The sequence below is a fragment of the Spermophilus citellus genome (assembly GCF_964194105.1).
Source record: "Spermophilus citellus genome assembly, chromosome: 6".
Taxonomy (NCBI): domain Eukaryota; kingdom Metazoa; phylum Chordata; class Mammalia; order Rodentia; family Sciuridae; genus Spermophilus; species Spermophilus citellus.
In genome coordinates, this window is record NC_138187.1 from 122,461,167 (window position 1) to 122,484,102 (window position 22,936).

Genomic DNA, 22,936 nt, shown 5'->3' on the forward strand with positions numbered 1-22,936 from the left:
AACAACAAAAAGGTCTGTTTTGAAAAATAAGCCCATCTCTGTGAGGTAGCTTTTCTCATTTTAATATTGCAATTTAAATAAGACAAGGAGAATTTAGAGGTAATAGAGAACAACAGAGATAATTAAAGGGTGAGGAAATAGTGCTTAAAAAGAGAAGGTAAGAAAGGAAGGGGAAATGTTGGGAAATATGAGGCAGGGAGTGTCCTCATAAGAGCATTAAATATAAAGGTGTAATGTAGGGACAGAGGCTCCCAGGTGCCCTTCTCAAGAAGAACACATTCAAGGGGAAATGGATGACATTAACAATAGTGTATATAAATAGCAGAGTAGTGCATGAGAGTAGCAAGTGGAGTCAGTATATTTTACAAAGAAGTTTGAACTCGGTGAAGATGGTTTCTGGGATGAGCTGTCAAGCTGTAGCCACCTTGAGTAATTTTTCTTTGATGTCATACTACTGCATCTAAAAGTTCCAACTTAGCCTACAAGGGACTAAAAATTACATTACATTTCTTCTGAATCAGTTCATCTCCCTTGAGAGTGTCCAGGCTTAGGTTCTAGAAGGAGGTCTTCATTCTTCACTACTTGCGTGTTTTACTTCACCAGTCTGAAGTCCTTGCTCCATGCTCTTGAGAGCTATTAACTTCATACAGTTCTAGCATTTGTGTGAATGAAACAATCATATGCAATTTTAAGATAAAAATATTTAAATCTTTATTCTTGTCTGTGTTTGCGTCTCCTGTTGTTTCTGCTGAAAGTATTATATTTATGTGAACTACAATGTTCTTAGATATAAGCTTTAGCTAAAACCTCTCCATACTGGAAGGTCTTGTTCCTTTGCTGAACCATGTTTCTTTGGCATCCTCTTTTTCCTTCATACCTTTGTAGATTACCCTGAACCCTAGAACAGTCTCCAGATATTTGGTTGGTTGATTTGCTCTGACCTCTTCCCTGCTGCCCAATGTATCTACCACACTTGGTTTTTAATTCTTACCTAGCATTTCATAGGGCTTTGTTGGCAGAAAAGGGGTCCTTATCTTGTCCTTTGGGAATATCACAATCAATATTTCTGTGCTATATGAATAATATTGTTCGAGGAAGCAAGTTATTTAATGTTCAGGCCTAATAATATTTTCTGTAGTTACCACTTGGTGGAGGGCAACGTGTTTTTTTTTTTTTTTTTTTTTTTTTTTAAACTGTCCTTAGAACACTGCCTCTGAAGTTGTGGTGCAGTGGCTAAGCATTGGAGCTACTGAGAAAAGGGCTTGCTGACATCTTTGGTGGTTCATCACACCCCAGGCTATGCCTGAGAGTCACAGTTCCCCAATTTATTGCAGACCTGGTTTTGGGAGGCATTCTACCTCTTAGATTTTCTGTTACAAGAGAACACTGAGACATTGATACATTCCTTTCTTGAGTTGAGATTTTCTTTTATTATTTCTGCCATGCTTAAGGGCTGAAGGTGGAGCCTTAACTGCAGACCTGATGGACTTGGTTCCTTTGATTCCAAGTTTGTTCCCTTTCTTTTTTACACTATGCAGCTTATTTTATTTTATTTTGTACTGGGGGTTGAACCCAGGGGCACTCAACCACTGAGCCACATCCCCAGCCCTATTTTGTATTTTATTTAGAGACAGAGTCTCACCGAGTTGCTTAGCGCCTCGCTTTTGCTGAGGCTGGCTTTGAACTCATGATCCTCCTGCCTCATCCTCCCTACTCGCTGGGATTACAGGCATGTACCACTGTGCCCAGCTCCCTATGCAGCTTATTGAAGTACTTGGGAGAACACATATTTCAACTCTTTTATAGGTAAAGAAATGGAAGTCGTAGCTTTTGCATTTGTCAGCAATTTAGGAATATGCAATATGAGACTTGTAAGTATATAGCTTTATGTAGCCTTCAATTTGATAAGGGTCCTTAAGAGTCTACTCTAAAGAAAGAACCAGGGCTAGGGGTGTAGTTCAGTGGTAAAGGCCTTACCTAGCATGTGGAGAGGGCCTGAGCTTGATCCCCAGCACCATTAAAAAAAAAAAAAAGTCAAAGGCACAGGCAGATCTTTTGATAGTGAAAATCAAAATAATCTAACATTCCAACAATAGAGCATGGTTAAATAAATGGTGATTTATACAGTAGAATATTGTGCAAGAACTTAAAATTATTTTTTGAAAACTTTTATATGAGAAAATAATACAATTAATGAAATATATTCAGCTTACTACAGGCTCAATCAGGTAAATAAATTAAACTTATACTTAATTAACAGAATGACAAAATATGCAAAATTTTTAAAGTGACCTTCTGGGTAGTGACATGATGGGCTATTTTTATATTTCTCTTTTAGTTTCATGTAGTAATTTCTGATTTTCTTATAATTTGTTATCAGAAAATACTAAATATTATCAAAAAATTTTAAAGTAGCAGAAGATTGACATTTCTAATGCCAATAATTTAAAAGATTGAAAACTCTTCCAAGTTCCAGGGTTTTATTGGTTTTGATCAGCTCTGATTTTGAAAAGGAATGCTTGATCCCAAGTTATTTTTGTTTTTCTTCTGGTCAATGTATGATTGTATGTGGTACTCAAAGCCATTTAGTAAGGAGAGCGTTCTGAATATTGTTATTATAAAGGGGCAGATATGGCAATCATGCATCTTAAGTATAGCTGGGTCTTGAGCCAGCTTCTGCTACCTGATAGCCCTGGAACTTTGACCAGGTTATGTAGTCTCAGTTTCCTATCTGTAAATTGTGATTGTGAGGATTAAATGAGATAATACACATAGAAATCTTTAGTACAATTCTTGGCACATAGCAATCATTAAGTTTGATTATAGCTGGAATGACAAGTGGTGGCTACTATATTATTACTACTGAAGAAACACTTTCCCCCAAATTCCCTTAAGTACAGTATTTAGGAATGGCAGATGTTAAGTGATTTAAATTTTTTTTTTTTTCTAATACAATGTTAACTTGAAGACTGTATAAAGTAGCGTTTCTTCTCTGTTCCTCTTTTCTTCCCTCTGAGGATGGAAAAGCTCTCATGACTTTTTCCAAGCTCATATTGATATAAACACATACAAGATGACTGGATTTTTGCTGGTTTTGCCTTACATAGGACTTTGCAACTTTTCCTACTTAAAAGCATACCATGGGAGTTGCTCAGAGTCAGTATTTGTTGAGAACTGCATGGTGCTGAAATTTATTTGGACGTAACATACAGGTTGCTATAATTTCTCACCCTCTACTGCAGTCATTGTTTGCTGCTGCATCCTTATGAACAGTACTTAAGATTTGTTGCTTTTATTTCTAATGAAAGTTTCCCCAAAGTGGCATTGCTGAGTCACAGTATGTGCTAATTATAGTGCAGAAGGACTTGGGATGACAAAAGCAGTGTAAGCTTTGTTGATTGCTGCCTCCATACAATCTAAATGGAGAACAGATATGTATTTATTTTCCCAGTTTTTAAAAAAACTTACGTAGAAAATTTTTATTAAATGGTATTTAGTTTCAGGGATGTTTGAAATCTTAGCATTCTGAAGCACAGGAATAAACCAGAAGAGCAAAGGGATGCTTTGAATTAGGTTTACTCTATGTAGTATTTGCTATGTTTATTAGATACAGATTTGCTAGAAATTGCGCATGCTTTAAGTTTTTTTGTTTTGTTTTGGTACTGGAGAATGAATCCAGGCACTCAAACACTGAGCCACATCCCCAACCCTTTTTGGTATTTTATGTAGAGACAGGGTCTCGCTGAGTTGCTTTAGGGTCTCCCTAAGTTGCTGATACTGACTTTGAACTTGCAATCCTCCTGCCTCAGCCTCCTGAGCTGCTGATATTACAGATGTGTGCCACCACACCTGGCTGTTTTAGGTTTTTGCAGTGTTTTAGACCTAAAAGCCCCACTTAAAAACTCAAACAGTTGACATTTGCTTTCCTGTCCCTGGTGTGCTAACACCCTACATGGGTGCAGAAGGCAGTGGAGCTATCCCTGCAGACAGCACCCACATCCAGAGGCCCAGGCTTGCTCAGCACTGATGCACACGCTTCTGAGCAAGCAATCTTCATGTTGAGGTTACCAATGGTAACTGGAATGATAGACACTGTGTCTTTACAGCAGTGAGCCACCTGCTACAGGTAGACAGGCTCTTTTTCTTTGTAAGGTCACTGTGAACTACTTGGTATAACATAAGTTTTCCCAAGTGCCCACTTAAGTAGTGTAGGGTATGTGTCTTTACAAGGCAGGGGACAGAGAGAAGAAAGGGCACTTGAGATGGGTCTGTGCTGCATGTGTGTGCATGTAGTCTACCTGCAATAAGTAGCAGGACCATGTCTGTTTAGAAGCTTTGTTTTCTTTCATTAGCAATTAGCATTTGGTTACATCAGTTGGGATTACATAGCTCTGTAACAGCTGACACTAGTTCATACCTGTTTTCATTCTTTCTTGCCCCTGATTCAGCTTCTTGGCTCTGGTGCAGTGATTGCATCATGATACTTTAGAGCTTGCTTGGTCATCTCCCTGACTCCCCAAGGTGGTCACTGATCTGAAACCCACCCTGTCACACTTCCAACTCAGTGGGATCTGTAGTAGCTTGCTTTGCTGTCACATTTTGTGTCTTTTTGATGAATAGCTTTAATTTAAAAATTGTTCTGTAACTGGCGGCTTATTGAAAGTTTGGGGTACAGGGCAGTCTGTGTGTTTCCTTAGATTTACTGTCATAGTCAGTGAAATAGCAACTGCAATGATAATGGCATTGATTTCAAACACGTAACTCATGCTTACCGGGTGTCAGGAATTTAGATGCAGGTTCAGCTTCCCTAATCTGAAAATCTAAAATGTTTGCAAAATCCAAAACTTTTTGAGCGTGGTCATGATGCTGAAAGTGGACAGTTCCATGCCATGAAGCTTTGTTTCATGCACAAAATTATTAAAGATATTCTGTAAAATTACCTTCAGAGACTGTGTACAAGGTGTATATAAAACAAAAATGAATTTCATGTTGAGACTTAGGTCCTCAGGTCCAAGATATTTAATTATGTACTCTTCCAAAATCTTAAAGAAAAACAAAACCAGAAAACTGAAGCACTTTTGGTCCCAAGCATTTTAGATAAAGGTTATCTCACTTGTATTATTAACTGATATAATTGTCCCAGCAACTCTATGAAATGAAAGTGATGAAGCAGCTTCCTAACCGTGGTTATGCAGTGGGTAAATGACATTCATGGAAGTGAGTGCATCAGGGTGAGCCTTGCTTGTGGGCCTGGAGAAACCTATGAGCAAGTGGGCAACATACCCAGGGAAGGTAGTAAGTACTAGATGCTCAGCCCTAGACAGAATTGGCAGAGTTGCTTGGCCGCTACTGACTGTTTGGATAGGAAGTGACACGGATGAGTCCTCCCATCCGAGAGCCCTGTACCCATGAGGGAAGTTGAGGGAACTCACTCAGGCATGGGCAGGAAGGAAATGGGGGAAAGGGAGGTGTGGAAACTTTGCTGAGGGAAGTCACAGGCAGCTGGCTCTCACGAAGAAGAGTCCCTCTCTTCTCCAGTTCTTTCCCTTCTGGGGAGGGTGAAGCGAATTAAAGGTGTGTTTATCCTCCCTGAGTTTCCTCTGCTTTAGGTCATATGCCCAGGATGCAAAACCTCTTTGATTTGCTTTTATGATTGTGTTTTTGAAAAAGAGGTTCTGTGTAATGTACTTGGATTCTCCCATGTGACAACGCAGGGTGCTACTGTGCATGGAAAGCCATTGAGGGGAGAGGCACTGGCAGGGTACTGTGGCTGGAATGGGACCTGGATTCTGCTGCTGCCTCTGGATAAAGCATCTTAGGACTGAACTTGCGTCCCAGCCTTATAGTCCATCTCTGCCACATCTGGATAACATCCACTGAGGGTGCACAAAGATAGACTGCAGATGGTGTGTCACAGCCTTGTACAATGCAGTTCTTGCTATTGTCATTGTTACTTTTCTTTTTTAAAAAATATTTTTTAGTTGTAGATGGACACAATACCTTTGTTTTATTTATTTATTTTTATGTGGTGCTGAGGACTGAACCCTGGGTCCCACATGTGCTTGGCAAGTGGCTCTGCCACTGAGCTACAGCCCCAGCCCTCATTGTTACTTTTCTATCATTAAGTCATAGCTTTTGACTCCCTTCTTTGTAAAAGCAGCATGATTCATTGGGTCAGAGAAAGTGCCAGGTTCTAAGCTTGACTGTTGTTGGTCACTGTATGATTTTGGGCAAGTCCTTTTACCCCTCCAGCCTCGGTGCCCTGGTTTGTAAAATGGGATCATAGAGATAGCCCTCTTATAGGCTGTCGGAGATAATGCTTAGCAGAGTGCCCTGTCATTTTGTCTGCTTGATAAGTGGGGGTAGTCTGACACTTTGGGGCATCTCCCCTTCTGGTTCTTGTTATGATTAGTCTGATATTCTAGGACACATCGTAGTGTGTGTATAGACTCTGACAGCAAAAGAACTGGAATTGGAGAGTTGCAGATTCCACCTTCTCTCAAAGAAGGGTGGGGTGTCTCAGGACTAAGCATTCCTGGCATGAGTAGACAGAATACTCATTTGAGAAGTAATCCAGGGTCAGGTGTTCTCCTGATAGCTTTGATTATGTAAGCTGCCTAGGAAGAGGCCCATACTTATGCCTGGTGGGCTTTTTTTTTTTTTTTTTTTTTTTTTTTTAGCATTTTAAACAACTTATCTCTTACATATTTAAGAATTTTTTTTCCTGCTGTCAGTTTGATCTAGCAAAATCCATGCTTTATTTTGGAAGGAAAAGAAGTTTAAGTTGGAGGCAAAATTTGGACCCCTTTTTTCCTGTATTATACTTCTACAAAGTGGGCACTGTTACCTATTTTACCTGATCACTCTAAAAGTATCATTTAAGAAACATTTTAATAAAAAAAATCCGGCTTTTTATCATGGAAAATTTCACATACATGCAAAACAGACACGTAGAGAATGGAGGTGATCTCTGATATGCTGTCTTCCAGCTTTGACTCTTGTCAGCTTATAGCCAGTGGGGCTTCAGCTATACTCCTACTCTATTACTATACCGTCATGATTTTTAAAAGCAGATCCCAGGCAATAGTTTATCCATAAATATTCAAGATGTACTTTGGCTACCTTAAGAGAAAAGTTTTATTAGTAAGGTAAAAAATGAAGACTTAGATCCATACTGTGGGAAAATAAAAAATCATGTATCTAGTAGTCTCAAGGCAGTAATCCTCAAAGCAAGGCATGGGGAAGTTTTTTTTTTTTTTTTTTTTAAACAGGGGGCTTTCCAAATTTCTTGTCCTCCCAGAGGATCACTTCTTGCAGCCCCCCAGACCCCCCAAGTGGAAAATCATGGCATTTGATGGTTCATGGAGCTGGTTTGCCTCTGTTAGAGGACTGTAAGACCGAGAAGCAGGGGCTGGGGCCCAGCGGTTGAGCACTTGCCTAAGCACGTGTGATGCCCTGGGTTGGATCCTCAGCACCACATAAAAATAAATAAACAAAGCAAAAGTGTTATGTCCAACTACAACTAAAAAAGAAATATTTTGGGGAAAAAAAAAAGTCAGAAAAGCGCCTTGTATGGGGAAGGTGGTCCAAGATAGCGGAACCTTTACCTCTCAGGAGCCTTTTTTTTTTCTTCTTCTTTTTAACTGCCATGAATGGGACTTATTTTAAAATGTATTTATTTTCTGTCTTCTTACTTAGATTATGCTACTTTTCTAAGATGCACCTGGCCATAGAAATTAGCCAATTGCTTTGAAATTAGAATAAATTGCTTTTTGTCTTGGAAGCAATCAGGAGTCAGCATTGTTGAGTCTTGCTAAGTTGCCCAGGATTATGCTGCATATTATTTAATTGTTCCTATTTAATACAGGCAATTTTGGATACAGCTTTCCTTGCTGTGGAAATGTGTTTATTTTTATCATTTACCCTGTCACCTCCCTTATTGCCACTTGTATTGTGTGTTACCACGTTTGTCTGTGATGGCCAAACTTGTCTCTCTGAAATTTGCAAAGGGTGCTAGAAAGCAAGGTCAAGGAATTCACAAGGAACTATATATAAAGTTAGAGAAAGTGAACCAAGGACATATTTCCGTTTCCCCAGCACTGTCTGCGATGCTGGGATCTAGGATGTCGCAGCCCCATTTCTCAGTTTTCAGCTACATGCTGCCTAGACTGGTTGCGTTGTAGCCATCTTTCATGTGTAGGTGAGGTATCATGGTACAGGAGAGTAGCAGAGCAGAAATCTACGTCTTCTAATTTCAAATGTAGCTAAAGAAAGGCTTTGAAAGGTCATTCATGTGGCTAGTGCATAGGAAAGTTGGAAAAATTTCCACCTCACCACTGAATATTTGAAAGCAGGAAGGAACTAATGGAATTTCTAAATGTGCTCTTTAAAATTCATCATAGTTATTTTTTTTAGCAACTAAAGTTAGGGACTTGTGTTTTAAACCTTGTACCATACCTTTACTTGGCTAAAAGTAATTTGATATAAGGATAGGGAGGGCTGGGATGTGGCTCAAGCGGTAGCGCGCTCACCTGGCATGCGTGCGGCCCGGGCTCGATCCTCAGCACCACATACCAACAAAGATGTTGTGTCCGCCGAGAACTAAAAAATAATAAATATTAAAAAAATTCTCTCTCTCTCTTTAAAAAAAAAAAGGACGGGGAAAGAGTATACAGTTCTAAAGTTGATGGATAGCCCCAGCTGTTTGGGAAACTGAGGCAGGAGGATAGATTGAGCCCAGAAGTTTAAGGCCAGCCTGGGTCACATAGCTAGACCCTGTCTTTAAGAAAGATGATGATGAAGAAGAAGCTGTTATAGTCTAATTTATACCAAACAAATCTCACTGCCTTTCTCCTTTTTAGGGGAAAATCAGAGAAGACCAGTTTTAATACTCCTTTCTTTCCCTCCTTTCCCTATCAATTTTTTAGCTTCCCCTTAGGAAGATGAGAGAGTATATACATGAACCCAGAGCTGTGTGAGGTGCATCTGTGCACAGGATGGAATAGTCGCATTGATTTTTCCTTTCTCACACCCAGGTCAGGGTTACATAGTTCTGTGAGGTGTGCTTGGGAGCTGTAATAATGTGGAATGCTGGAAAAGTTCCAGAGGGTGTTGGTAAATATAGGATGCAGCTGAATAGCTGTTAGCTTCTTTGGGCGTTTTCAGAATCTACACTTAGAAAGATAAAGTCAAGTGTACCTAACATAACATGGAAAATAAAAAAAAAAAAAGTGCAACAAACACGTTTAGGACTTCAGTTTTAATTTCTTTCATTTCCCTAAAGACTGTGGGTCATTTAGTGAAGAAGATTAAGCTATATTTGGATGATATTAGTGAAAGATCTCTGTACTTCTTATCCTTCCTGTTTAAAGAATTTATTTAATCAGCTGAGACCTTTTTCCATAGGATGAGAAAGCTGTCTTTGCTTTGTGTTTTCTGCTTTGAAGGGTGTGTGTGTGTGTGTGTGTATGCGTGCGTGTATGTGATATGATTTTTGCTCATTAAGAATGGAAATACAAAATGCTGGAAATTCATAGTTCATAGTTAACGACGGAAAGTCACACCTTTTGGCTTGTAGTGAGCTGATGGACTGCTGGGGAGTGGATTTTAGAAGCGACTTTGAAGCTTCTCTGTGTGTTCTCTGCCCCTGTAGCCTATTCTATAGAAGTTCTTTTAAGTGTGGTGTTTACAGAGCAAATATCCCAAGAAATTGCTCTCAGCACACTAAAAACACTTTGTATCACATCATTAAGTTCCATTGTAATTTTTTTTTCTTTGCAGGGTACTTTCATGGGATGCACCACATCTCTCCCTGAGACCACCCCCAGTTTATAAGCCACAGCAAGGGCTGAAAAAAGGAAACCAGGGTGGTGGGGAATTTCTTTTGGAAATCTGAGCTCTTTTTTTTTTTTTTTTTTTTAACCCCTGAAAGCACCAGTGAGCTGAATTAATAACTCTCATGTCTGTTCTTCACAGTGTAACCCTCTCTTAAGACCCCAAAAGTCAGGCTCATAAGGCTCCAAATTTCTCCAGTGATCTAAAGAGCCATTGAAGTCACTCTGTAGGCTCTTGCCCTGCTTTGGCATCAAAACTCAGCCATCTCCAGCATCATTTTTCTCTCTTTCATCATAATGACAAACATTCACTTAGCTTCCTGCTGTGCGCAGAGCTCCATTTTATGATTATAGGAGACCACCCAGAGAACCCACATACGTCTTTCCTTTCAGTATTCTAACCGGGGAGCTAAGTGAGGGTGTCACTATAGCATGAGAGAGACTGTACCAGGCCAGCAGCTTAAAGATGCAACCTTATCCATTCTAAGATCAAAGGTAATTTGGGATCCATTTTCTCTCCTGCAGGAGAAAAAGGACAGTTGGCAACATTAGATATGTATTGGCTAAGATGAAAAGGAGGCTGGGATCTGCCCCATTCAGGATGGTCCCTTAAGAGGACATTTAGTCTATGATGAGCTCCCTCCTGCCTCCGGTGTCAGAGTTGGGAGAATAACCAGGTGGCAGTGGTTGGCCTGGGAGAATGCACTTCATTCTCTGTCCATGTCCCCATGGGACTGTCTTTGCTTCACTGAACTCTATCCTTTGCTTTCCCGCCTCCTTCTGAGAGACTTTCTCCATGGGGGCTGGTGAGTCAGTGAAGTTCTTTGCGCCCCTGCGTGGCCATCCTTGAGCAAACCTAGCATGCTCTGAGCAGGATGGGAAGGGAGCTTGCCCACTACCCTGAAACACAGGAGAAGACTTTTCTCATTTCCTTCTAACAAATGGATGGGGGATACTATCTTCAGAGATGAGCCTCAGAAGATGGATGATTTGCCATTTAATCCTGACCTCTGGTTAACACTAGTTCCTGCTTTTGAAAGTTTGTTCCTGTCCCTTACAGTAAACCTTGTTCTGTAGGGAGAGTCCCTAGCTCAGCGGCAACTCTCCCTCCTTGGTCCAGCAACATCTTTCCTCACTGTGGTGTTTAGCATTCACTTTGTAATTTCTTGACTGCTATAGGGACCCCGGGAACTAGTGAGCTCGAGGAGTTAGTGGCACTTTCCCGCTTTGCTTTGTATTCCAAATTTCTCCAGTCATTGAAGGCCTAATAAAACCTAACTCTCTTATCCAAGGCTACTTTCCTTTCTAAAATGCACCCAGGCACAGAAATTTGCAGATTGTTTTGAGATCAGAATAAATTGCTGTTTGTCTTGGAAGACATCAGGAGTTGGCATTGTTGGTTCTTGCTAAGTTACCCAGGCTGGCCTTAAACTTGTGATCCTCCTGCCTTAGCCTCTTGATTAGTTGAGATTACAGGTGTGTGCCACTCATTCAGCTAGCATTTAGTTTTACCATCCATATTAAAAAATTTTTTTTTGCCCTAATTTCATGCATGATCCTTGGCAATAGCTGCAGCAGCTTGCTATTATTTACTAGATATGTTCTCGAACCATAGATAAATAAAACTACCTATTTGAAGTAACTTTTTATTTGTTTTTAAACTTGACTTTATTTTGTAGAGTAGGATCAAAGCAAAATTGAATGAAAGATAACAGCTATTCCCCACACCCCTCCCCAAAACGTACACAGCCTCTACTGTTGGCACCCACCACCAGTGTGGTATGTTTGCTACAATTTATGAACTTATGTTGCAAATTCCCTAAAATTCATCATTTACCTTAGGGTTCATTCTGATTTTTTTTTTAAAAGGGCTATCGTTTTTTTTTTTTTTAAATAAATAGTAAACAGAGTAAGGACTGTATTTTGAAAAGCAGTTTGCATTGAGAAGATCTAAGGTGTTGTACACTTGGGACCTTTCTGTGACCATATGGCATTTACCTATAAGTTTTATAATATTCATGTTATAAAGTGAATGGGACGAAGCCCCAAAGAGCCACATGGGGAGAATCAGTTTCTTGGAGCCAAGCATTGAACAGAAAAGGAGATGGTTCAGAGTGGATTTTGCATCAAGTCCGCAGTATGGTGGCATATTTCAATCCCAGCTCTATCCGTGAGGCGCAGGGAGCTGAGTTTTGTTTGAGGTAGAACTATATGGCTATTGGGTGGTTAAAAGGGGGAGCTTGACAGGTGTGCTGTGGATTCTCGGAGAGCTTAAAAATAATGGATAATTCATTGACTATTAAAAATGTTTAAACTGAAAGGAACTAAGAGATTGCTAATCGGTCTGGTTAATCTCAGACAGATTGTTACCTGGGGGAAGTTTAAGCATAGTACTTCCTAAAGGTAAGGGTCATCCCAAATGAGTGCCTGAAAGTTCTTTCCAGAAGCAGAGATCTAGATGTCACAGGCTTTAAACCCAGGAAAATGTGTGTGGGAGAGGTGGAAAAGTGCTAGCTCTGGAGGAGTATATCATCTAAAGTGTGTTAATATTTTTATTAGTATATTAAAATAAGAACAAATGACTGTGGGTGTTGAAAGAAAGGAATCCTTGTGTTGAGAAGGGTCTAGAGAAGTTGATTAAAAGAGGCAGCAGCATTTAAATAGAGCTTTAGAGAGTAGTTACGAACATGTTTATTACCTTCTTTTTAACTTTTGGTTTTGAAAATGGACAGGAAAGCTAAAAGAGTTGCAGTAGATATCTGTATGCAGATATTCAGACAGCTGGATTCAACAACTGTTAACCGTTTTTTAGCATTTGTTTCAATTCTGAATTTTTGTATATGTTTTAACCATTTTAAAGTTGGGGCAGGCATCACGATAATTTTATCCCTGCTAAAGGCCACTGCTATCTCCTAACACCATTCTTCTCCATAACGACAATCCACTATCAAAAATTCAAGAAAATTAACAATAACACATTGGTATCATCTAATTTCTATTTTTAAGTCTTTCTAGCAGTCTCATTTAGCTTTGGTAGTTCCCCCCTACCCCCCACCAAAAAAAACAAAAACAAAAACAAAAAACCCTTGATTTAACCAATCAAGATGGGCACATTGTATTTTATTTTCCTGACTCCTAAATCTCTTCTACTCAAAGGCAGCCCTTTCTGCCTGCCCCTTCCAGCTCCTTTCCCCCATTCAGTTTTTGTTCCATGATATTGACTTTCAGAAGGACCAGGCTGATTTTCTCACAACTTTTTTTTTTGTTGATATCTTATCCTATAAGTTTCTTGCAAATGGAAGATTTAGAAAGTCTTTTTAAAACTCAGAATGGGGTGGGGTGTGGTGGCACCCACCTGTAATCCCAGTGACTCGTGGGAGGCTGAGGCAGGAGGATCACAAATTCAAGGCCAGCCTAAGCACAAATTAGTTAGACCCTGTCTCAAAGTTAAAAATAAAAAGGGCTGGGGATATGGCTCAGTGGTACAATGCCCCTGGGTTCAATCCCTGAACCAAACAAACAAACAAAAAAAACTGAGAATAGGTATTTTCTAAGAAAAATGCTACCAGATTGTTGTTAGCCATGCATGTAAAGATATTGCTCCTGACATGCTATTTTCAATAGATAATCTGCAAAATAATCTTTATTTACAAAAATAATATAGGACAGTCGGAAGACACTGGAACAACTAAAATATACATAAGGTTAGAGTTCTATTTAATATCTTCTGATATTAGTATCTACTGATATTAATATTCTACTGATATTACCCTGTGGTGGTAATTTTGCTAAACTTACATTCTTTCCTATGTACATGTCTTCTTTATTCTGACTACTGCCATCATCTACACACATTGCCTGTGCAGAGTTCTATTTCACTAGCTGTGCATTGTGAATGTGGTCCTGTAGCATAAGTTGTGGAGATTGTTTTTGATAGGATAGATATGCAACAAGCCAGCCACATTCCTGCATGGGTGTTTAAGGTGAGACACACCCAAATATATTTAAGTGCCTGGCCCAAGATTAGAAAAATGGTTTGTGATCACAGAGCAAATAGTTGTCTCTGTTGGAGGTTCTCTGACTAATGGAGGCATGAAATCCTGGCCTCTCTGCCCTGTGCTTCAGTAAGTCGAGGGGAATTTGTCAGTCGTAAACACTTCAGGGCTGTATATTTGGATTCTGGGCTACCATCCCTTTCTTTTCCTTTGGGTGGGTCCCTCCATATTTCTGTACCTATCAGGAGATCAGGTCGGGCTACCTTGGAGGTAAACACGATGCGCTGCCAATGAGAAGTAAGTTAGAAATGTTAATAGATTTCACCAAGCCAGAGTCTCTAGCACATGTATTTTAAGCCATCATAAAGCATATACCTGTCATGTTAAGGAATGTGCCAAAGGCAAGTATCAAAAGACCTGCCGTGGGAGTGCAGGAGTGTGTTTTGCTGTGTTGTAGCTTATGCCCTGACAACCTCCCGGAGGCCTGGGGGCTGGCAGGGAGTGGTCTATAAATATCGAAGCCATCTTATTTATTAATCTAAGAATTCCTGCAACTATGAGTTACTCCTGTTTGTCCTCCTGAGTGTCCCAAGGCTCAGGGATATTTCTGTGTTGGTGGATAGAGGGAGGGGGGTGAAGCATGGGTGGGTCTGCTGGAGTTAGGAAATCCAGTTCACCAAACAAATGAGCTAGAGATGGTCCTTGAAGCTTAACGGAGAACAGACCATTCGGATAGAAAAGCTTTCTGGATATATCTGGGTTCTTTGAAAGATTAGTTTCACAAACCTCCCAGCGGAGGATTGCGCGTGCAGGGTAGAACGGTAAAGCTGCTTTTGTTGTTGTTATTTTATTTGGTGTTCTCCATGGCAATGAAGTCATCCTTCTCATTTGGTGGGACATCAGGGTGCCAGTAAATCTTATTATTAGTTATGTTGAATTATCTGTGATTTTAGTCACAGGGTTTTTTGCATCAGGCATTTTTTGGGGTAAAGGAACAAAATGATGGTAGGATGGTTCCACACATCTGTCTAAATATTTGTTGAAAAAAAGGACAAAGAGTTGTGTACTTAAGAATCACAGATTTTAGGGGCCAGGAGTGTAGCTCAGTGATAGAGCATGGGCTTAGCATGTGCCAGGGTTCCTGGGTTCAATCTCCAGAAACCCCTCAAAAATATATATATACACACACACACACACACACACACACACACACACACACATACACAGATATATTTTAAATTATTTTTAAAAAGAGGAAAGTAGCTGATTATATGAAATGTGTATTCCTACCATTTCACATCATCCTAAGTAAATATAATATATAATAAAATAAAGATAAATGTTAAAAATAAAAGCTAAAGACATTAATTTAAAAAAAAAAGAGGAGGTAGTGTTACTAAGAGCGAGGAGGAACAAGGTCAGATTTTAAGTTTAGCAAGGTAATGAAATCACTGAACTTCTTTTCATCTGTAAAGAAATTTATTCTCTAGGAAGGTTCATGAGATTAAAACGAGAATATAGAAGTTAAAGTGCTCAAATTATGCTCCTAGTGCTTTTTACGAGCAGATAGTATTGTGGAGTGGGAAAAGCATGTGAGTTGAAGTTGCATGGACGCTGGTTTGAATTCTGGCCTTGCAGTGAACACTGTTGAGTTGGTCTGAACTCTACATCTTCAGCTTGAAGTGGCTTTTATCATAGAAGCCTCATAAAATAGGGCAGAGCACATGGCCTCCACCAAAACCCTCAGGAGCTTAGAGTTGCTGGTGCTGGGACCTGGCTGTTCACCTGCCTGTGTGTGTGTGTGTGTGTGTGTGTGTGTGTGTGTGTGTGTGTGTGTGTGTGATGTACCACACTATTGAGACTTCCCTTCCAGCACATGACCAGGCTCTTTCTTTTCTTTCTGCAGCTGTCTTCCAGAAGGCCACGCCGGGCATGGACACCGCTTTCTATACCTGCAGGAGCACAGGGGGTAGTGTGATCACCCGGTCACAAAACTGCTAAGGCCATCTCAGGGGCGTGTGCGCCAGGACAGGAAGGCGGCGTCGGAGGGCCACAGAACCATGCCTTTTGGTCTGAAGCTCCGCCGGACACGGCGCTACAACGTCCTGAGCAAGAACTGCTTCGTCACGCGGATCCGCCTGTTGGACAGCAATGTTATTGAATGCACACTGTCTGTGGAAAGCACGGGGCAAGAGTGCCTGGAGGCTGTGGCCCAGAGGCTGGAGTTGCGGGAGGTAAGGCGAGTGTGAGTGGACACCGTGCCCATGCGTCGGGTGGGCATAGGAGGAAGAAATCCCTAGTGGACCCAGCCAGCTGTTTTTTGGCACCTGCCATGCCCTTTAGCCCAAGTGCTGTGTTCATGAGATCCTGCTCTTCTTAGCATGAGAGCGATCTCAGACTTCAGTGGGTCAGACCTGAGCGGAACAGGGACCCTGCCTGGAGCTGCCACAGGGTGGGAGATCCCAGTTGTTCCCACCAGAAAGGAGGTTTGCTGGGAGGTAAAAATGTGAGACTGTCCCCACCAAAGTCATTTTCTTACTTTGAAACAATGAGTGGGTAGTTGGTATCTTGGCATCTCCGACACAGATCAAGGAGAAGACGCCCACATTCAGAATGGGTGCAGCTGCTCTTCTGTTTGTTTGTTTCTATATTTTCCTCTTGAAGAAGAGAAAAAGCATTTAAAGTGAGCGTGACCAGTGAGACTTTGGGGAGGGATTGTAAAAGGAGGATTTGTTCCTTTTAAGATCCTCACGGACCTGGGTTTTTTCATACCGTCTGTGAGACTGCTTGGGCTTCAGGCATCCCGAGGGCTGACCATTTAGAAGGTCACGTCGTCACTCTTTAGAAGAGACCTGGGGCAGCACAGGGGCTCTGTGTTGTTTATGACCTGCAAGCCCTGCTTTTCTCAGGCTTATACTTACAGACATTCAGGACAAGAGGCACAGACGTGTGTGTCTGGGTCTTGACGGCCTGGTATCCTGGCTGGTGGGTGGGCAGAGGAGGTGGGCGGGATGGCGGTCAATGCTGACTGCTGCAGGCCCCAAGGTGCACCGTCCTGAGCATCAGAAAATGCTTTGCAATCATCTGAGGCTCTCGTGGGGTCCAGGGGACAGCACTGCCCAGGACTGTAGGTGACAGAGGAGGTGATGGTCACTGTTGGGAGTGAGCATATGCGGTTTCTTTCCTTTTGCACAAAGGCCCCGTGCCAAAGAGTCCTCCCCTCCCCTGCCCACCCCTGTGCTGTTCCCTGGGAGACTGGTCCACCTGAACCCTCTGTCTCCTGCTGTTCTTTGTGTTGAGACTTTGGATGCAGTGGTCATCCGTCCTTTGAGGTTTGCTTTGCAGTGCAGAAGCCTGTTCTAGACCAGAGAAGGGGAGGTGACACAATAGAGGCCACATGTGAAATGTCCTGCCTAGATGATGGGTAGCACATTAGGGTTTTGAACGAACACACACACACACACACACGCAAGCACAGGCATAAAGGAAAAACCCTAATATTGCTGAGTAGTTGGGCAGTAGGCTCTAAATTCTTGGAAGAAATTCAATTATAGCACATTAAAAAGACACGAAGTTTGTTTTTTTTGTTTTTGTTTTTTTACTTTTGAGGACTTTAAGTCACTCATGTTAACTGTGTATTATTTGTAGGCATTGATAGCATGTGGCTAAGTAGCTATAAGTACAGGCTTGTATTGCTTTTTTTGGGAGGGGGTGCTGGAGATGGAACCCAGAGGTGCTTTACATGAGATACAGCCCCAGGTTTTTTTTTTTTCATTTTGAGTCAAGTTCTCAAGTTTTTGAGGGTCTCGCTAACTTGCCTTAACTGGCCTTAAACTTTGTGATCCTCTACCTCAGTCTCCTGGGTTGCTGGGATTACAGGCGTGCACCACTGCTTCCAATAGGCTTTGTAGTCTTGAACTTGGGTTCAGAGCATTATTCTGTCACTTACTAGCTAGGTATCCTTGGAAAAGTTACTGAAGCTCTCTGGGCATTGATTTTCCCACCTGTGATTGAAAACAATGATGCTTACCTAGTGGGACTATTGTAAATCCTGAAAGTTTGTGTGGAAAATGTTTAATGCTGTATCTAATAATTTATATTGTTTAAATTTGAATGTCTTAACGAAAAGTTTTACATGGAAAGAAAATATTGAGCCACTGTATTATGTCAGGTACTATTTTAGGACTTGATGAAACAAAGATAAATAAGCTACAGTTTTGTCTTCAAGACATGCACAGAACAGTAGGGGAACGTAGCACATAAAAAAAAAAACATTCAGATTGAATGCTATCTGTGCTGAAACAGAAATTAGGAGTAGGCCTGAAAAGCGACTGTTCTCCTTAGAGTTGTGCAGTGCATTCACTGACCCACTGACTGCTGCAGCTTGGGAAAGAAAGTCTCAGTGAAAGGCAAACAGAGCCTCTAGTCTTTGAACTGGGACTCCAAGGATACTTAGGGATTCAGCAGGTAGAAAAGAGGCAGGTCATCCTGAGCACTCAGAATTGGATTTTAAAAGATTCAAGGATGTAAAAGAGCAGCTACCAGTCTTGGGGGCTGAGAAGGGATCTTGGCCAGTCACCAGGTAGAGCTAGAGTGAAGGGAGAAAGGTGAGGTGTCTGGACATGTGCGTGGTAATAAATACTTGACTCAGACTGTCATAGCTCCTAGTGAGAGGGCAAAGGGCAGCCTCGGATTATCCCACAGCTACGCCTTGACAAAGGGTGAAGTGCAGTTAGATTCCCCTGTCAAGTGTGTGTGGAGCTGTGATTGATGTCCCATTACGAAGGGGGCCTTGCATTTAACACTGGCTTTATTTTGACACACCCTAAATAAGTCCATCACATTGGAGCAAATCACTTTCTCTTTGAGTTTTGTGCTTTCATTCTATGACAGATAACACTGAAGGTCTGACCTTGTGTAAATCAGTCCTGTCAATATTCTTGAGTGAAAGGGCAGATGGAGTCAGCTGGTGCTTTGTTCTTCATTTACACACGCACACCTGGAGCAGGACGGCTAAACGCACAAGTAGCAGGGGAGAGTGCAGGGTCTGTTCCGACCTTTTCCAAATAGAGCTGATGGTCCTTTAGAAGAGAAGGTGAAAATCAATCTAAAGTATAACAAAGTGTTTAGTCATGATGAAGCCTTAGAAACCAGATGATGATGGATATTTGGCCTTGTCATTGGAACTAGTTTAGTTGTATCCTAAATTTTATAATAGCTAATAATTTATAAAGGAAAGGATGTATAGTAGACTTAAAACACTTTTTAAAAACTTTGTGATCTATGTTAATTCTTTTACCAGTTAATCTTGTAAGATAGTTGTAAAATAGGCTTCAAAGATTTTTTTTTTTTTTGTACCAGGGATTGAACCCAGGGGGACTTAGCCACTGAGTAACATCTCCAACTCTTGCCTATCTATCTATCTATCTAGCTATCTATCTATCTATCTATATCTTTTTTTTCTTTCTTAATTTAGAGACAGGTTTCATTGAGTTGCTAAGTGCATTGCTAAGTTGCTAAGGCTAGCTTTGAACTTGTGATCCTCCTGCCTCAGCCTCCCAAGCTGCTGGGATTACAGGCATCTTCAAAAATTTTTAAAGACTATCTTTTAGAGTAGTTTTAGGTTTGAGAGGAAGGTATAGAGATTGTACTCCCCATCCCAACTCATGCATAGCCCCTCACCCCTGCTAGTCAGATGTTTGTTAATATTAATGAACTTATGTCCTCACGTCACTATCACCTAAAGCCGTTAGTGGTTCACTGTTGCAGCTGCATGTTCTGTGGGTTTGGGCAGATGTGTGAAGGCTTGGAGGTGCGCGGTACACTGAGCAGCAAGTCTGTTTCAGGTGTACTGGTGTGCTGCTGGTTCCCACAGCACTCAGAGGGTCCAGGTCTGGTTCGTGTGGTAGCAAAGACCTTCGAAGCTGCATGTGAAGGGTGCCTGCCTCCAGGAACTAGGGGAGCAAAGGAATGAGAAACCAAGCCCAGGGTACAGTTCATGCCAAAGGGCAGAAGCGGGAAAGAACACAGAATTTTTAGGACAGGCAGAGAGTGATTTTCACCATTGCCTTTGTGAGTGTGGAAGGGGTCATGGCAGGGAGAGGCGGGGAGTGTGGTAAGGCAGGTGGGTCTGTGAGTTTTAACTAGATCCTGTAGGGCAGTTTCTAAAATGTATCACAAAGACTTAAAGAGAGTCATCACCTTTTCATGTCCCATGTATGCGTGGAGTACTTTCCACCTATCAGCTCACTTACATTCCGTGAATCTGTACTGTTGGTGTCCCCACATTAGAGCTCAGGATGACCTGTATACAGGCATTGTGCTGGTAAATTGTGAGGCTGGTCTAAACTGAGGCAGGTGACTCTCCAGATCTAGTTCCCAGAAGAGTGAAGTGGAGGAGAAGAGTTTTGGTAAAATGTTTTGGGAACCACTCTCTGAAGTTCTACAGCAAGAAGACAGACAAACAAATGTGGCAGAGCTGGGATGCAGCTCAGTGGTAGAGCGTTTGCCTAGCACGTGCAAGGCCCTGCTTCAACCCCTAGCATTGCAGAAAGAAACCAAAAAGGTGTTTGTTTTAGTTTTCATTGCTGTGACTAAAAGACCCCATCAGAACAACTGTAGAGGAGGAAAAGTTTGAGGGCTCAATTTCAGAGGTCTCCATCCATAGACAGCAGGCTCCATTCCTTGGGACTCAAGGTGTGGCTGAACATCATGGCAGAAGAGTGTGGCAGAGGGAAGCAGCTCACATAAAGATCAGAAAGCAGAGAGAGAGGTCTCCACTTGCCAGATACCAGTTCCAGAGCCATGCCCCAATTCCCACCTCCTCCAGCCACACCCCACCACTTCAGTTACCACTCAATTAATCCCTAACAGGGGATTAACTCACTGATTGGGTTAAGACTCTCACAACCCAATCATTTCTCCACTGAATCTTCTTGCATTGTCTCACATGTGAGCTTTGGGGGGGTACCTCACATCCAAACCATAACAATGTTTCACAATTATTTTAACCTTCTAGTAAATACTCTTAAACTTTGGGGAGTGGGGGGAAATACTGCTGTGAGATGTGAAGACATCAGAGGAATCCAAGGAGGACCGTGATGTGATCAACTTTTGTATGAGGAAAAGGACCCAATGATGAACAGAATGGGGATTGGAAGGGAGGGACAGGAGGAACAGGGACTCCAGTGGAGACCATAGTGATCCTGGCAAGAGGTAATAAGAATGAACTTCTTAGGAAAAAAATATCTTTTCAATCATTTTCAAGGTCAGACAAAAGTTAAAGGTATGAGTTTCTATTAAGGAAGAGATTTGAGAGAGGGGACTGATAAAATCAGAATTCAGATAATATAACTACAGCGTATCTGAATCAATGGGTTTAATCCTTTTCCTTCTCCCCAAATAAAATCCTAGGAAATATCATGTGTAAAATAGTGCTGTTCTATTTACAGAAGGGGTGCTGTATCTGGAGCTCCCGTCTCAGTTTGTAAACCTAGGCTAAGAAAGAAATACCTAAAATCATGCTGCCTTATAACTAAATCATATATTTGAAAATTTGATGTTGTCATTTCTCTGTATGCATGGGTTCCTCAGATGTGGATTCAACTAATCACAGGGTTTTTTAAAATTCAGAATATTCCAAGTATTCTGTACTGAACATAGGCAGGTTTTTTACCCCTTCTTGTTCCCTAAACAGTTCAATAACCACTACATAGCATTTACATTGTCTTTGGCACTCTGAGTAATCTAAAGATGGATTAATGTGTAACAGGAGGATGTGTGTAGGTTACATGCCTTTTTATAAAAGGGGTTTGAGTATCTGCAGATTTTATTATCCCAGGAGATCTGGAACGAATCCCAAGGGCTGACTCTATGTTTATTGTCCTTTATACAGTGTATACCTGTTTTGTGGCTTATGTGGCATATGTAGTTCACAATATTTTGCTACCATTACACACACAAGCTGGAATGGAGAATAAAGTGAACATATTGACCATGGTGAGGATGTGGAACAAATGAGATTTGCATAGGATGCCATGGTACTGTCAATTGTTTTAGCTACTTTCTGTTGTTAGGCACCCTCTGCTGCAGGAGTGTAGTGGCTGGAAGTGTGATCTTGGACCAGACTGCCTGAGTTCTAATTTTGACTCTGCCACTCAGCAGCTGTGTAATTCTAGATAGTTACTAAATTACCTGGTGCCTTGGTTTTCTCATCTGTAAAATGAAGATAGTAATAGTAGCAACGTCTGTGAGCTGATGGGATGAGTCAGTTTTGCAAAGTTGTCACAGTGTCACAGTGCCTGCCACAGAGAAACGTGTCGGTAGGGCCATGCCCTCTGCAAGATACCACACAGGTTGCCCAGCCTCTGTGATAAAGCTTCCAGAGGCTTCTCTCTTACCCTTCTAAAAATCTGCTTGTTCCATTTTTAGATGAATTTAATGATTAGAGCCTATGATCTGAGGGCAGAATCTTTCAGCTCCTTGAATAGTTACTAAAAATTGTGCTGTCCAGTTTGGTTTCTATGTGGCTACTGAGCACTTGGGTTGTAGCTAGATTGACATATGGTTAAGTGTGAATTTGATGTCAGATTTTGAAGAATTGGTATTAAAAAAAGGGTTAAAATATCTCCGTAATAACTGTTATGTTGATTACAGGTTTAGATGAGATTTTGAATTTATCATTTTAAATAAAATTTGTTAAAATTAATCACCTTTTGGTACTTTTTAAAGGTAGCTATAAAATGATTTAAAAATGAATATGTGACTCACATTATATTTCTTTTTTAAATTTAATTTTTTAGTATTGAGGATTTAACCCAGAGTGCTTTACCAATGAGCCACATCCCCAAGTCCTTTTGTTTTCTTTAGAAACAGGGTTTTGATAATGTGCTTAGGGCCTGGCTCTGTTGCTGAGGCTAGCTTAAAATTTGCAACCCTCCTGCTTCAGCCTCCTGAGCTGCTGAGATTATAGGCGAGTGCCACCAAGCCCAGTCTCACATTATATTTCTAATCATCAGTACTGTTCTAAGAAAGGCAAAGATGGCTGTGTTAATAGTAATAATGAATATCGAGAATTCCAGGCTGGGATTGTGGCTTAGTGGTATAGCA

General features: G+C 41.2%; 1 protein-coding gene across 1 annotated transcript in view; it reads left to right on the plus strand.

Annotated features, from left to right (window-relative positions):
* PTPN14 (protein tyrosine phosphatase non-receptor type 14) overlaps window positions 1-22,936 on the plus strand; it is a 185,134-nt gene that overhangs the window by 62,218 nt on the left and 99,980 nt on the right. The window contains exon 2 of the mRNA XM_081298435.1: window positions 15,735-16,062. Coding sequence (XP_081154561.1) covers window positions 15,889-16,062 — 174 coding nt within the window. The 5' untranslated portion in view covers window positions 15,735-15,888. The remainder of the gene's footprint in view (window positions 1-15,734; window positions 16,063-22,936) is intronic.